Consider the following 14,696-nt stretch of genomic DNA (forward strand, 5'->3'; position numbering starts at 1 on the left):
TCAAAATAATTTCATTCTGTCTTAAAATAAATAAGATATTAAATGTAGTAATAATATTAATTAGAAAATAAATCGAGGTACATGGAAAATTACCTGCTTTTAAATTATTTTAATTATTAATACGACACGTGTCAGAATCACTAGTAATATTAATTATCTAATTGTAATAATTTGTTAATAAGAATGTTTGCTTTTTTTTTCTTTAATATAATTTTCTTTTATCGTTTGAAACGAATCTAAAATGATTCATACTATTGTCTCATAAGTATGAGATAATATATCATGATTATTATATATTATTATTGAAAAATTATTATATTTCTACTACATATGGGATATCGTTCCTTCTATTTTTCTTTTTAATCAATATATCAATGATATCCTTCGATGAAATATTCATTATCATTAGAAAATAACTTTTCATTCGTTATACGTAAAAGCTACGAAAGGAAATTGGTTAGAATTGAATTTATTTATTTGTTTAATGAATAGTTCTTTTAGTAACATAAAATCAATTAATTAAAAAAGTTAATGCGTAAGACTAATTAGTAACGAGATGTAAAACGTGCGATAGAAATTTTAGGAAGGTCTCGTGGTAGCGAGGTACATAGGTATCTATCTTGAATAGGTACTTCGTAAATTATGCAACGCGCTAATGCGTTCGAGAGAATTAGACGATATTATGCAAAGTTCACGTTTGATAATGATCGCTTCGAAATAAATTAATCGTCGGCCGGAGGTTCATCATCCATACCGACCTAAAAGAGTAGACGTACGCGCCCCGCTTAATTTATTTAATTGGGGAAAATGGCCGGCGGACGTTGTAAAAAGAGACTCGTGCGACCGTATTCGACGAGATGACAGGCAACGTTTCCAACCCTTTTATAGCGTTTAATTTAACGCTCGTCCACCATGAAATACTAAATTGCAATGTCGATTTCACTGAAAACTTTCTTTCCAAAGAATTCAAAATAATGCGATCTTTAATATTAGTATTTTTAATTATCCGAAACTACGAATTATTTGTGCTTTTTACTTTTCAAAAGATTAATGGCGTATTAAAGAGTCTGTACAAATTTCTTTAATAACTATGAATGAGATATGTTATATCTTTCATATTTTTATTTATTTACTTTCTTAAAGAAATCTCAATGAATATCGAACGAACATTATATATATATATATATATATATATATATATATATATCAATTTCGAAAAATTCGACATTAAATAGCTAAGAAAAATAAATCATATGGATATCGATGAAAAATTTGGGAAGGAATGAAAACGTATCATTTAAAAACGAAACAGTCAATATAATATGTGGAACGTATGATGATTAAATGCGCTGTGTACTCGTTTTAATTATAAACCCAACGCTGTCGTTTACGAGATTCCCGAGAGTGTTACATTATGTATTTGAAAGCAACCAGAAAGAGAGAAACAGAGAAAGAGAGAGAGAGAGAGAGAGAGAGAGAGAGAGAGAGAGAGAGAAAAAAAGAGAGACAAAGAAAGATGCTCGATCGCGATGAAAATAAAAAATAAAAAAGAAGAAAAGAGGAAAAAGAAGTTAGAAAAAAAAAATAGAAATAAACGCAGACAGCTAGCTGGTAACGCACCGGAAAGGTTTCACACGTTTCTGTATTGGTAAAGAGGGGGATGAAAACACAGGAAACCCATTCGTGGAGCGCTAACGATGACAAATGAACGCTTATTATCATACTGGACAGTACTGGCGTAGGACAAAAAGCCATTCGTTCAAATTAAGAAGTTGATTTGAATTTAATGATGTTTCGTTTACTTATTTTGTCACATTTTTCGTACTTCTAACATATTCGTCATTTTTTGTACCCTTTCATCCTTTATCATCCTTCTATCTTGCCACTTTTAATCCCGTCTCTCTCTCTCTCTCCTTTATCGTCCATATTTACTCGAGATTAACGATTAGCTCCGACTAGTAAAAATTATATCAATTCGTATTTATGAAGATTTTTGATGACTTCTTTTTCTTTTATTCCTGTTCGTTCACCCGTAGCATTTTGACGTTCCTATTTGATTTCTTTTCCTTTCATTTTTCCAAAGAGAGTTTCTCAAACAACGTAAAAGTTCACAGCGATACCGGCCAGACAAAGAATGGCCGATCATAATTTGACGAGACAAATGGGCCAGACGTTAAAGCAAATGTTTTCTCAGAGTAACGACAATCTTTTTACGATGATCGATGTTTTATGCGAGAGGACCAAAAGAAGAAAGAAAACAGATGGTATCATTAAGTATTAGTCCTTGATCGCAAAAAAAAAAGAAAATAGAAAAATAATAATCGGAAGTTATGAGACGATGAGGAAGTCTAATGAAGCAAAAAAAAAGAAAGAAAAAAAGAAGAGAAAGAAGCAAAGGAATAAATAAAAAAGGAACGAAAAAATTAAGACAAAAAGAAAAAAAAAAGGAAAAAGAGAGAAAAAAACAGGAGAAAACAGAATAGAAATTGATAATAAATTTATATTTTTAGAAAGGTTTATGCATTTATTAATTATTATTATTACTTTGTTTTTCTTATTGCATGTAATAATAATTAATAATTAATAATGTCAAAATGTATTACATACGTATACGTATATTACGATATTGTCTCATTGAGAAATATCAAATTGAACAAAATGAATTCGTTTCATACGAATAATTGAGCCGTATATTTTGAAAGTGGCCTAACTCCATTTATCTTTAAATTGAGATATTTAAGGGTTTGCGTTTCAATGAATTTAAAAATATACGTATAGAATACTAATGAGTCATACTACTTAAGTGTATCTAAAGGTGTTAAATTTATAGTTTCTATTAAAATAGTGGCAATTATTAAGTGAATAATATGCGTTTTCTTATCAAGAATGGAGTTAGGCCACTTTCAAAATTAACAATCAGATTCATTATAAAATTTGAAGGTGCCCAAGTCAAATTGAAAAAAAACAATACTCAATTTATTTTACATATCTTTAAAACACTTCGAAAACATAATTTATGCGAATCAAAATATTTTTTAACTACATAACGTACAAAATTACAAACATAAATTTATTACAAAACAAGATATATCGTAATAGGTCAATTATGTCCTTGAATTTTGCTGTTGTAATTTGTCTGATATTTTTATACAGTTATGTCAATACGATATTTTCGAAGTTTCTTGTTCTAACCCCGACGTGGTAATAAATTCAGGACTTTAAAATTTTCATTTTCATACATTGATTTAAGTATAAATGGAATTAGGCCACTTTCAAAATAAACGGTTAAATTATTGAACTAACTCTGAATTGAAAACTTATGTGTCAAGAATTATCGTATTTGTTCGGAATATAAGCAACCTGAAATGCTTTACTAATAAATAAAATGAAGTTGTACATGTAATTATAGCGATCGGAAAAAAATTGACAAATGAAGTTAGGCCACTTTCAAGATAAACGGTTCAATTATATTTTTAATAGCAAAGAAGAAAAGTTTTGCGGACAATTTATAAAGATAAGATAAATAAATAAATTAAATAAATATATATACATATTTTTTTTTTTTTTTTAAAGAAATAAATTTCTTTAAAGAATGATTATGATTGAACGTAAGTACGTAGGCCGTTGTATCGAAGAAGAAGCCTCGAAACGTTCTCTTTCTGAACGTTGTTTCTTCTTCGAAGAAAAGGCGTACGTGTTAAATACGCGTCACGCTAACAAACCGTAAGGACGTGCGTTGTACATTAACGGGGACGAAGGCTCGTTACACTCAGTGGGTAGAGCCGGTTGCAGGTAATCCGATTTAATCCTCGCAAAAAGGTGAGTCGAGGGCTCAAGTGGATAAAGCCGATGTTGCTTGGCCTGGGCTATAGTGGTGGTAATAGTAATAGTAGTAGTAGTAGTAGTAGTACTGGTAGTAGTGGTACGTCTCGACGTTTTCTCCAAAGACCCTACGTAAAGATCTTGCGCTTCGAGTGCCGAACTGTAGACTTTCGTAGAAAAGAATGAATGGTTCTACTCGAAAAGGCATTCTTTTCACCCTCTTATCTCAAATTGCGAGTTTCGAGAAGCAAATAATTGCCGTACTTACGTTTATCTAATTCGACGTAATATACATTCGTAGTAATATGTTAAAGAAATTCGGAAGAGAGAGAATGAAAGAGAGAAAATATGTTAGAAATTGTATTATATCACGGAAAAAGAAAAGGGAATAGAAATATTACGTGTGATTATTAAAAATAATTATTATTTAAAAATGAAAAGATTTATGTTTTATATACATTTTACAAATATCTTCTTACATTTTTAATGGCTCAAAATTGACTTGATTTCTAATCCTTTATATTCCCCGTTTATATATTCGTTCATTTAATTAATCATATATTTTCCGAGCATCGATACTTCGTTTAAAAGATTGACATGTCAAATTTTTATAAAGTACATTCAATTTATATTTTTATTGAATTTAAGATAGTAGATACGTGTGCGTTGTTAAAGACTTAAGGTTTTAGGGTAAGTAAGTACCTGCTTTGAAAGATCGATGCGAAAAGACGTTAGAAGACGTTAAACGATGTTACCGTCGTTCTGGGAGGGTAATTGTGAAGGGCAGAGCTGAGGGTCTTCTGAGAAAAATTAATTTCTAGCTTTTTTAAAGTCGCGGCACGTAAACGTGTCTTTCTTAGTGAAGGGATGAGTTTGCGCGAAGTAGATGAAGAAGAAAGAGAGAGAAAGAGAGAGAGAGGAAGAGAGAGAGAGAGAGAGAGAGAGAGAGAGAGAAGAGATGGTTCGATCAGAAGTCAATAAGATTAGCTGGTAACCTACGTGGAACGAGGTCAAGATCGACTTTTCTCTCGACACCTTCGCCTCTCAAAACGAACTTATAACTTCCGTTCAGAAGAACTAGACGCCGAAAGAGATTACCGGAAGTGGCACTTCCCGGGTAACAAACAGAAACTACCGGTAAACTGCTTTCTGTCTATCTGTCTCTTTCTCTCTCTCTCTCTCTCTCTCTCTCTCTCTCTCTCTCTCTTACCTTTCGAATATTCTTTTTCATTCTTTTTCTTCTCATCATTTTCTTCCTTCACTACTCTTTTCTTTATTTTTCTTATTCGTTTCATTGCAATGCCTCAATGGTTCGACTAGCAGTTTATAATCTAGTTATTCAACTCAGAGGGCATAAATTCTCCGTTGAATTTCTCCCTTAGTAACTTTAAAAAGTGAATAATAAGAGATAACAAAAAAGATACGCTTCTTGATATCGGAAATGTTACTGACGTGGTCCTCCCCTTTTTTTTTTTTTATTTTGCTCACAGTTCTCGCAAGCTGTAGGGGTGAGGAGTGCGGACACGAAGAACTTACGAGATGCGCCAGGCCTCTCAAGAAGATCAGTAACAACGATCTTAGCTTCGTTACGAAGAAGGAGGATCTTCAAGAGCTATGCCCGTGAGTTTTCCAACTTTATTAAATCGACTTAACCGAATCTTAATTGGCATCTAATTAAATTGACTATTGTTTCTTCTTATCTTTCTTTTTTGCTTTTTCTTTCTTTTCTCTGTCTCTCTCTCTCTGACTCTCTCTCTCTCTCTCTCTCTCTCTCTCTCTCTCTGACTCTCTCTCTCTCTCTCTCTCTCTCTCTCTCTCTCTTTCTCTCTCTGACTCTCTCTCTCTCTCTCTCTCTCTCTCTCTCTCTCTCTCTCTCTCTCTCTCTTCCTATTAACAAAAATAATTTCCAATATTTTTCAATACCAAGAATATTCGTATTTCGTACGAATTACGTATCAATTTGATAAATGGACAATTTATTTCTCTTATGAATAAATTAAAACTGTAATAATAGAAATTTTTCTTTTTTTACTTCTCTATTTATTCATAGCTCGCAATTAATCGATGTCCATATCGATGTTTCATCTGAGTAATTCAAACTACCGTCGATTAATTTATTAATTGACTCTCATTAGCTCGTTACACTATAACGGCAATAGTTCTCGTTAACATTGACCGCTATTGCTAATGAATGCATTCTAAACAAAGAGAACCTAATCGAGACTGATTAGATGAATCGAAATTTCAATCATATTGTTTCGCGTTGCAGATCCTTTAAATATATAAAAGCTTTGATTGTAATCGTATTTAATTATTATTATTATTATTATTATTATTATTGTTATTATTATTATTCATTTTTATGTATCGAAGAATTTTTCTTAGTACCAAAATCAATACTCCTCTCAACTCCCATAAGCTATGGCTTAACGTTGGACAATATCTTGTCGAAGTAGCATACGTACATACGTAGGAAGCTTACGTCGAAAGGTCTTAAATCTACTTCTTTAAGAGCGGCTTTCCTGCAGGACGGTTTTCTTACGAAAAATCCTCGATTTCATTTTGGTTTCCCCATGGTAGTTGATTTGTATCGCAAACGTGGTAATCTTAAATTCCGTACTCGCATAGAACTTATCTTTGTGGCACCATGAAAAATTTCTCTCGACGATTTTCCTTCTTATCTGGAGTTCCTTTAAAATTGTTCTTTTTTTTTTCTCTCTCTTGCTGTCTCTCTCTCCCTCTCTCTCTCTTTCTCTCTCTCAATTTTTTTTTCCTTTACGTTCTCTTTTTATCCATTATCATACCTTTGAAGAAAATGATGTAATCGAATTACTTCACACGCGGCATCAACATTTTCCACGTTAAACGCGCCAGAAAGGGCCTTTAACCGCGCCATCGATAATTTCATTAAAAAGCGAGAACACGCGTGGCTTGTTTGGCATTATAACTCGTAATCCGAGTATGCTCGAACTATCCCAGAGTATAATGGACCAACCTCGATGTCATATGAGTCCTCGGACCGCAATGAAAATCGCATTAACGGGCCGGACCTAGACGATTATATGAAATAAAAGAGGAGAACAACCGAATGGCGTTATGCATTTTCAGACTTGCATTTTCCTCTTCGAATTTTGCTCGTTGATTCTGCTGTGTTAGTTGTTCTGTTTTTTTTTTCCTTTTCTTTTTTTTCTTTTCTTCAAACGAAAAAAAATTTTTCTTTACCAAAATTCTTTACGATTTTGTAAGAAGTGATTAAAAAAAAAAAAAAAAGAAGGACAAAAAAATACAATAAAGAAATATCAAAATAGATCTATAAATCGCACGTAATCCTGGTCAAACATACACAAAAATCGAAAATATATTTTTTCTGAAAAATAAAATATCATCAATGGTATAGCTTTCACCGAATATCAATGAAAGATAATCATAGATATCCCCAAATTAATAAAATCTAATTCGAATTGAATTAAAGCTTACCAAAGTAAACAACGTTTTATAATTCTGAATGAATTTGTAAAGATTTATATAAACATAGCGATACCGTTCATAATTCATCCGATACCGCGTATCATATTTAATTAAAAAGTAGTCGTAAATTTAATTACGTAAAACGTTTGAATAAAAAGTATTCATTTATGTATGCAATAACAAACAAAGTAGAAAATTAAAATGTAGAATATTAATGATTGTTATCTTATTTTATATACAATATATTTATATATATATATATGTGTGTGTATATATATAAAACTTTCATATGTAAAATTTCAATTAAAGTTGGTTCGTTGGTTGAATTGAACGAGCGTACAATAAATTATAAATGAAAGTACGCACATAAGTTAACTTTAGCTTTACAATTTTCTTCTCTGAGTGCCTCGGGTAAGTCGAGTTTCGACGATTTTCTCGCGTGTGCAGGATTGAAATTGAAATCTGAAATTTAGATGCCTTTCGCCCTTCGGCAAGGTAAGATCTTGCAGCAAAGCCTAAACCATTTTTCCCGGTATAGAGAAATGTAAAGAAAGCACGTAGAAAATTCTTTTTCAACGTTAAAGCCTTGACTTGCAGTATTATTCAAGGTCGCGAGTTATCTCGTAGCTCGAGTTGAAGTAGATATCTAGTTATATTGAAAGTTCCGAAGAAGATGTAGATTGAGTGGATAAGATAAAGGAAAGAAATAAAAAAAAGGAAAGAAGGTCAAATTCGTAAGAGAGGTAGAGACACAGAAAGAGAGAAAGAGAGAGAGAGAGAGAGAGAGAGAGAGAAAAGGAAGCATACAAGCCTTTTAATATATATTTTTTCATCTCTTCTTTCTACTTTGTTTTTAATTTTATATCATAAGGATCGCGATTTCCTTGATTTTTTTTTCCTTTCTTTTTCTTTACAAATTCGATAAAACATTGACAATAAAAATGAAAGATTATTTCAAAACCAAGATATAGAGAGGATGGATAAGTGGAAAGAAAAAGAAAAAAAAAGGAACATTTAGATATTAAAGGAAATCATATGATAATAATTATATCATTTCGAAAGAAAACTATTTTACTAAAATTAATACAAATGTTCATTTTAAATTCGAACATTACACTTTATATCCTTTTAAACGAAATTAGAAAATTGTCTAATATCTCTTATACGTTCGTTCGTATCTTCAAATTCGAAACTAATACATAGGTATTAGCTTTTCTTCGTGTTTGTTCTTAACTGATCCTATATATACGAATACATACATATATATATATATACACACATATATTCAAATTTAATTCAAATATTCGAGTAACTAAAGCAACGATTATACGATTTCAATTAGGACGAAAATCAATTAGTTAAATGAAATCGATTGAGTCGAATATTCGAAGTGATATAATACAGTTTACAGAGAGTATTAACAAATTTCCTATTTCCCAATTTCTCTGTCGATATTTCCAGAGACATCCAGGCTGGCATGAAGTGCATCAAGACGTATACCGTCAAGTGCATGAAGGACAAACAGAGGGAACACTTTAACTCTTTGTACACGGGAACAAACCAAGCGATTATGGAACTTTGCCAGGATGGTCCTTACCAGGACGGTAAGTGTGCTGGACCGTCTTAACGTTCAAGTCTCGCGGCCGTGCAATTTCCTCGAGAAAATCGATAAATTCAAGACGCATTCGAGATAGCCAGTTCGTCGGTTACTGCGTTGTGTCCTTTACAGAATCAAAGGAAATCCCTTTTCTCTCTCTCCCTCTCTCTCTCTCTCTCTCTCTCTCTCTCTCGTTTTTGGCAATTCAGCCTTCTACATACATGTATATGTATATGTAAGTGTGTGAAAGACAGAGAAAGTGAGAGAGAGAGAGAGAGAGAGAGAGAGAGAGAGAGAGAGAGAGGAGATAGATATAGAAAGAGAGAGAGAGAGACAGAGAGAGAGAAAGAGGCGATACACGCGCAATATTCCCGTAATCTCGAGAGTGCCGAATGCATTATTGAGTCGAGTGCCGGTCGCTATCTCTGACCGTGCCGTATCCCTCTAATCTCGAAACACAGAGATAACTCGAAACTAGCCGCGTGATCTCTCTCCCTTTTCCCGCTCTCTCTCTCTCTCTCTCTTTCTCTCTCTCTCTATCTCTCTTCCTCTCTCTCTCTCTATCTTCACTTATCGGATATCTTATTGGATCACATCGCATCGGTTTCGCACGAACGATGACCCAACCTCTTTGCGATGTAATTTAATATATTTACTATTTGACGTAAATTTTTTTTTTCTCCTCGCCTTACAATGATTCAACTAAAACGTTCGGCCATTCAATCTTTTTGAAACTATTTGACAGATCGGTTAGATAAATAAACGATTATTATCTCGATACGTTATTTTATTTTATCATTCGATATATGTCTCCTTTTTAAAATATATTGTAATTTAATATTTGTCGTTTCGATGTTTATTGATGATGATGAAATGTTATAAACATTTTATTGTTATTTTTGATTTCAGAATATCTACGGCACGCACCCTGTATGCAGAAAGTTAAGAATGAGTATGATCTTTGTTACAAGAAGTACGAGAAGACCACTCAAGAGATAGAGAGAGAAAATCGTACGGCAGGTGCTTATGGTTCTCTCAAGTCGGTCTGTTGGTAAGTGAGATATTTTATATAAACGTGAATAATGAAATTATGAAAGGATAGTTATGAAGTAAGAGTATTTCAGTTTATTTAATAAATAATTTCAATGTTTAATATCACTTCTTCGTTTCCTTTTTCTTCTTCTTCTTCTTCTTTTTTTTTTTTTTTTTTTTTTTTTATAAAAATTTACTATAATCTTCGCATTCACATTTATCTTTTCGTTATTCGATTTGACGGGAAAGAGATCGATAAATTAAAGTAACCACCTTCCTCGTTGACTTTTATCACAATCTTTATCTTTTCTCTTTCATTTCTTCCACGTCGGAAGTTTCACTTTATCGCGGTACGTTCTTCATATCGAAATTCATTGACGTTGAACGTCGAAACGCTAAGTGCGCTCAGATTTCTTTGAAATTTGATCTTTAATTAATTTCATTGGAATCATTCGTATTCATTCCGTTTGTATTTGGCTCTCTTTATTCTCGATAAAGTTTAGTAGAATACTATTTGAAACGAGATGGGTTATGTCAATGTTTCAAGTGTGCACGTTTGAAATAGAATATTTAACAAATATTTTTAAAGTTAATTACATTCCATACGTTTTTAAATATTTTTACATAACAATTGTTTGTTCATCGAATACATCCGCGAATATTTTCGATGAACGAATTTATCTTTTAATGTTATTTCATTTAAATAAATAGAATATAGAATTTCATCGATTATACGAGATAGACCTATCGAATTTATATCCATATTCCAGGACTCGTTCGATACACTTCTTTTTTTATCCATTTATTCACTTTTAATACGTTTTATATAATACGCCAAATGACGTCACGAATCAGGATGGATTCATTTAATATAACAAGACTATACAAATATTACGAGGGAATATATAAACATAATCACTTTAATCGTAGAATTATATTACGCATTTGAAACGCTAATTCTCTCTCTCTCTCTCTCTCTCTCTCTCTCCATATACAAATTATTTGCAAATTTTCCAATGTCAAAAACTGCGTCAAATTGTACCTTGAAAATATCATAAATATTATCAAGATATATAATCAATTTCACAGTCACATAATCCTTCTTGTTCGGTAACCCGTGTTATTTAATTTAATCTCATATCTTCTTTTTTTTTTTTTTTTTTTTTTCAATATCTTTTTTTTTTCCAACCTTGACAATATTTTAATACCTTCAACGCAATATTTCATGGGTTTTCATACGTAATAAAGGGAAAATAAACGTACGCATCGATTCAATAAAAGTTTAGACGATCATATAACAAATATCATGAGTGTCAATAGATTCGCGACAAGAAATGGAATTAGATATTAATAGATAATAAATATCTGTCGTAGAGCTCATTTTTCAATGTTTTCGGGTTGCGCACGCGCATTCATAGAAACGATATTTCCACTTCCTCGGATCTTCTCTCTCTCTCTCTCTCTTTCTCTTTCTCTCTCTCTCTCTCTCTCTCTCTCTCTCTCTCTCTCTCTCCTCCCTCTTTTTCCCAAAGGATGCACGAGTTCAAAAGCTGCAACAGACCGTGTTAGAGATAGGCTAATGACATTACACTCTATGTACATCCATCAACCTGAAAACCTGCCTTGTGTATTTACACGCGGTTGTTCGCGAGATCACAACGGCGAAACGACGAGACGAGAAAACTGAGAAGAATCATTCTTTACATTTCGTTTTCTCTTTGACCAGGAAATACAATTTTTCTATTCGGTTCGAACTGATTTTGGTTATTCATCGATCATTTGAAAAGTTTAGAAAAAAATTATTATTAATTTTCAATTGTATAATACAATATATCGTTACATATTAATAGTCGTTATAAAATTATATCATAAACAAATTGTTGGATGATAAGAATCGTAGTTTTTTATAAAAATAAAAAAAGAAATAGATCATGATAAATACGGAATCATTTTTCAAATGATTGCGTTTTATTGTATGCTAGATTCATTATGAAATATAAAGACGATGAAAGTAACATTGAATAATAATTTAACAAGATGAAATTTCAATAGTTTTTTTCGAATCTGTCTGTTGCAGTGCCTTCAAGGAATATCTAGATTGTTCGCATCATACGGTACGTCGACAGTGTGGCGATGACACGGCGCGATTCACAAAGGAATTCCTCGACAGGATGTCAGATTCGCTTTTGAAGGTAAATATTTGCTACTTTTATCCCAGAGTGGAAAAGTTGTTACTAAAGTAGCGTCGTCTACTGCAGCAACTTCACGTCATTTTGTCTTTTCTTTTTCTTTCTCTCACTCTCTCTCTCTCTCTTTCTCTCTCTCTCTCTTTCTCTCTCTCTCTTTCTCTCTCTCTTTTTCTTATTTCCCAATTTTTTCTTTTTTTTTAATCACACACGAATCGATTAGCTCCAACCAGTGACCTAATTTTCAAGACTTGATATCCTAGGATTTAACGTCAACTTTTTTCTTTCTTTTTTTTTTTTTTTCTTTTTTCATTCTTTCTTTCTTCCTCTTGAATCTCAATTATATTATTTAATATCTATCATCTTTATTATTCATTTAATGAAAACTTCTTGCTTTTATTTTACTTTAAATTCTCATTTAAAATTATTTCTTTACAAGATAAATATTTAATTATTCTCATCGATCTCGAATCGAAGGTGAGACGATAACGAAGCATTTTTGTTTTTCCCTTTTTCCGTTTCAGACGCATTGTGCATCGTACAGTCAAAAGGAATGCGCGATGGAAAGCGGAGCTGATCGAACGTGGAGAAGTATCGGGTTGATCTTGCCAATGGTGTTTGTTTTTCTCACGAGGTATTTCACGTAGACATACATGGCCGTTCAGTTAGCCTCCATGGACGTCACCGATGATGCCGGAAAGAAGGGCAATTTCCGTGCAGGCCCTTCGAAGGGGCTATCTTTTCGAAAGAAATGATGTCAGTCGAGAGGAGAAACAACGATTTTTCTTTTTTTTTCCCTTTTTTCTTCTTTTTGGAAGACCGACGAATAAAGAGGAATAAAGAAAGAAAAAGAAGCAGAGGAAGTAGAAGAAGGAGAAGAAGAAGAAGAAGAAGAAGAAGAAGAAGAAATGCATACATAGAAACAGAGACAGAGAGAGAGAGAGAGAGAGAGAGAGAGAGAGGGAGAGAATAACGATGACGAGATGAACGAGACGAGCCGGAAGATTTTCTTCTATACGAGAAAGCGTCGCTCGTTTCTGCTTCGGTACGCGGCTTGATGCGACTAGACGAATTTTCGTGTGAAAAGCCATAAAATGGGAAGAGAAAAATTCTTTGTTAAAAAGAAACGAGAGAAGGAGATAAGAAAAAAAATAAAGAGAAAGGAAAAGAAAGAAAGGAAATCCACTTGTTCCTTCCGGTTAAGATATTCGTTTCCTTTTGAAACCGCAACCCTGACGTAACCCTGACGCAACCGATTATTATTCTCAAGAAACATGGTTGACTCGTTGATCTCGATTGAAAATGATATTCATCAATTAAAAATTATCATCGATCGATCATCGTCATCGTCGTCGTCGTCGTCGTCAATAATATTATAATATAATCATCGTCCTCATTCAGAATAAATATTCTTCTGAACACATTTCGTGATACATTACTACGATCTATTATAATTATATAACTATAAGGATCTTCGTAATTTATACAATGTATTCGCGTTATCAATAATCGTGTTAGATTAAAACTCGCCGTTCGACATATACGAACAACGAAGGACCAGAATGTTGATGATTATGGACTGGATCGTGAGTTCGATTAAATCGATTAAATATTTAGATCGGATTCTTTTTTCTTTTCCTTTTTTTCTCTCTCTCTCTCTCTCTCTCTCTATCTATCTATCTCTCTATCTCTCTTTCTTTTCTTTTTCTCTTTCTTCTTTTTCTGCTTCTCTTTTGTCGCGATAAGAAACATAAGTATTTGAGGATAATGACGTAAAAAAAGTAAAAAAGAAGAAGAGGAAGATAAAGATGAAAATGAAGATGAAGATGAACTCACACATACATTCGAGAATAACGTTAGGTACTTCACTTCGTTACCGAAAAGCCGATCCTTTCGAGAAGATTGTAAGTGCGAGAGAAATAGATATATATATATATATATATATATATACATTTACCTCTATATATGTATTTATATAACCATGGAGAAGGAGAAGGAGAAGAAAAGAAGTACGTTCCGGCGTCGAAGCACGTGCCGTTTCCGGGGAAGGTAGGAGGACGTGCACGAAGAGGAATACTGATCTTTCTTCGGGAAGTAGCAAGTTTTCCACTAGGACCGATAGAAAAAGGGACGTATCACTCGACGAATAGAGCATTGGTATTGGTCCGTTCGGGGTTATTCATCGAAACGACATCTTCTTTGGTAGGACAAAGATGGATGAAAGAAAGAGAAAGGAGAAAATGAAAGAAGAAAAAGAAGAAGAAGAAGAAGAAGAAGAAGAAGAAGCAATGAAGGTTATCTTCGCACAAACGTTCTTTCTTTCAATCTTTTTTTCTCTTTTTCTATTTTATTCCTTTTTTGCTTTTCTTTTTATCTCTTTCTTTTTCTATCTAAGTAGATAAAGTCTTCTCGTAGCTCTTCTTTTCCTTCTATTACTGTGCTTTTCATTCTCTCTTTCATTTTTATTCATTACCTGAAAAAGACTAAAACGAATGGTAGACACGAAAACGGAGAAAATGATGAATAAGGATAGTTAATAGAAACGTTTCTCATGTCTCGATCGCGATCATAACTTCTTTCCTTTGATAAGA

At 32.8% G+C, this 14,696-nt stretch overlaps 1 protein-coding gene across 1 annotated transcript in view; it reads left to right on the forward strand.

The window, feature by feature from the left end:
• Positions 1 to 13,721, forward strand: part of LOC118444960 (uncharacterized) — a 32,625-nt gene extending 18,904 nt beyond the window's left edge. The window contains exons 2-6 of the mRNA XM_035873789.2: positions 5,313 to 5,442; positions 8,752 to 8,894; positions 9,797 to 9,938; positions 11,997 to 12,111; positions 12,630 to 13,721. Coding sequence (XP_035729682.1) covers positions 5,313 to 5,442; positions 8,752 to 8,894; positions 9,797 to 9,938; positions 11,997 to 12,111; positions 12,630 to 12,752 — 653 coding nt within the window. The 3' untranslated portion in view covers positions 12,753 to 13,721. The remainder of the gene's footprint in view (positions 1 to 5,312; positions 5,443 to 8,751; positions 8,895 to 9,796; positions 9,939 to 11,996; positions 12,112 to 12,629) is intronic.
• Positions 13,722 to 14,696: the final 975 nt, after the last annotated feature.

This window comes from Vespa mandarinia, chromosome 1 (assembly GCF_050613455.1).
Source record: "Vespa mandarinia isolate Hongniang chromosome 1, ASM5061345v1, whole genome shotgun sequence".
NCBI classification, from domain to species: Eukaryota; Metazoa; Arthropoda; class Insecta; order Hymenoptera; family Vespidae; genus Vespa; species Vespa mandarinia.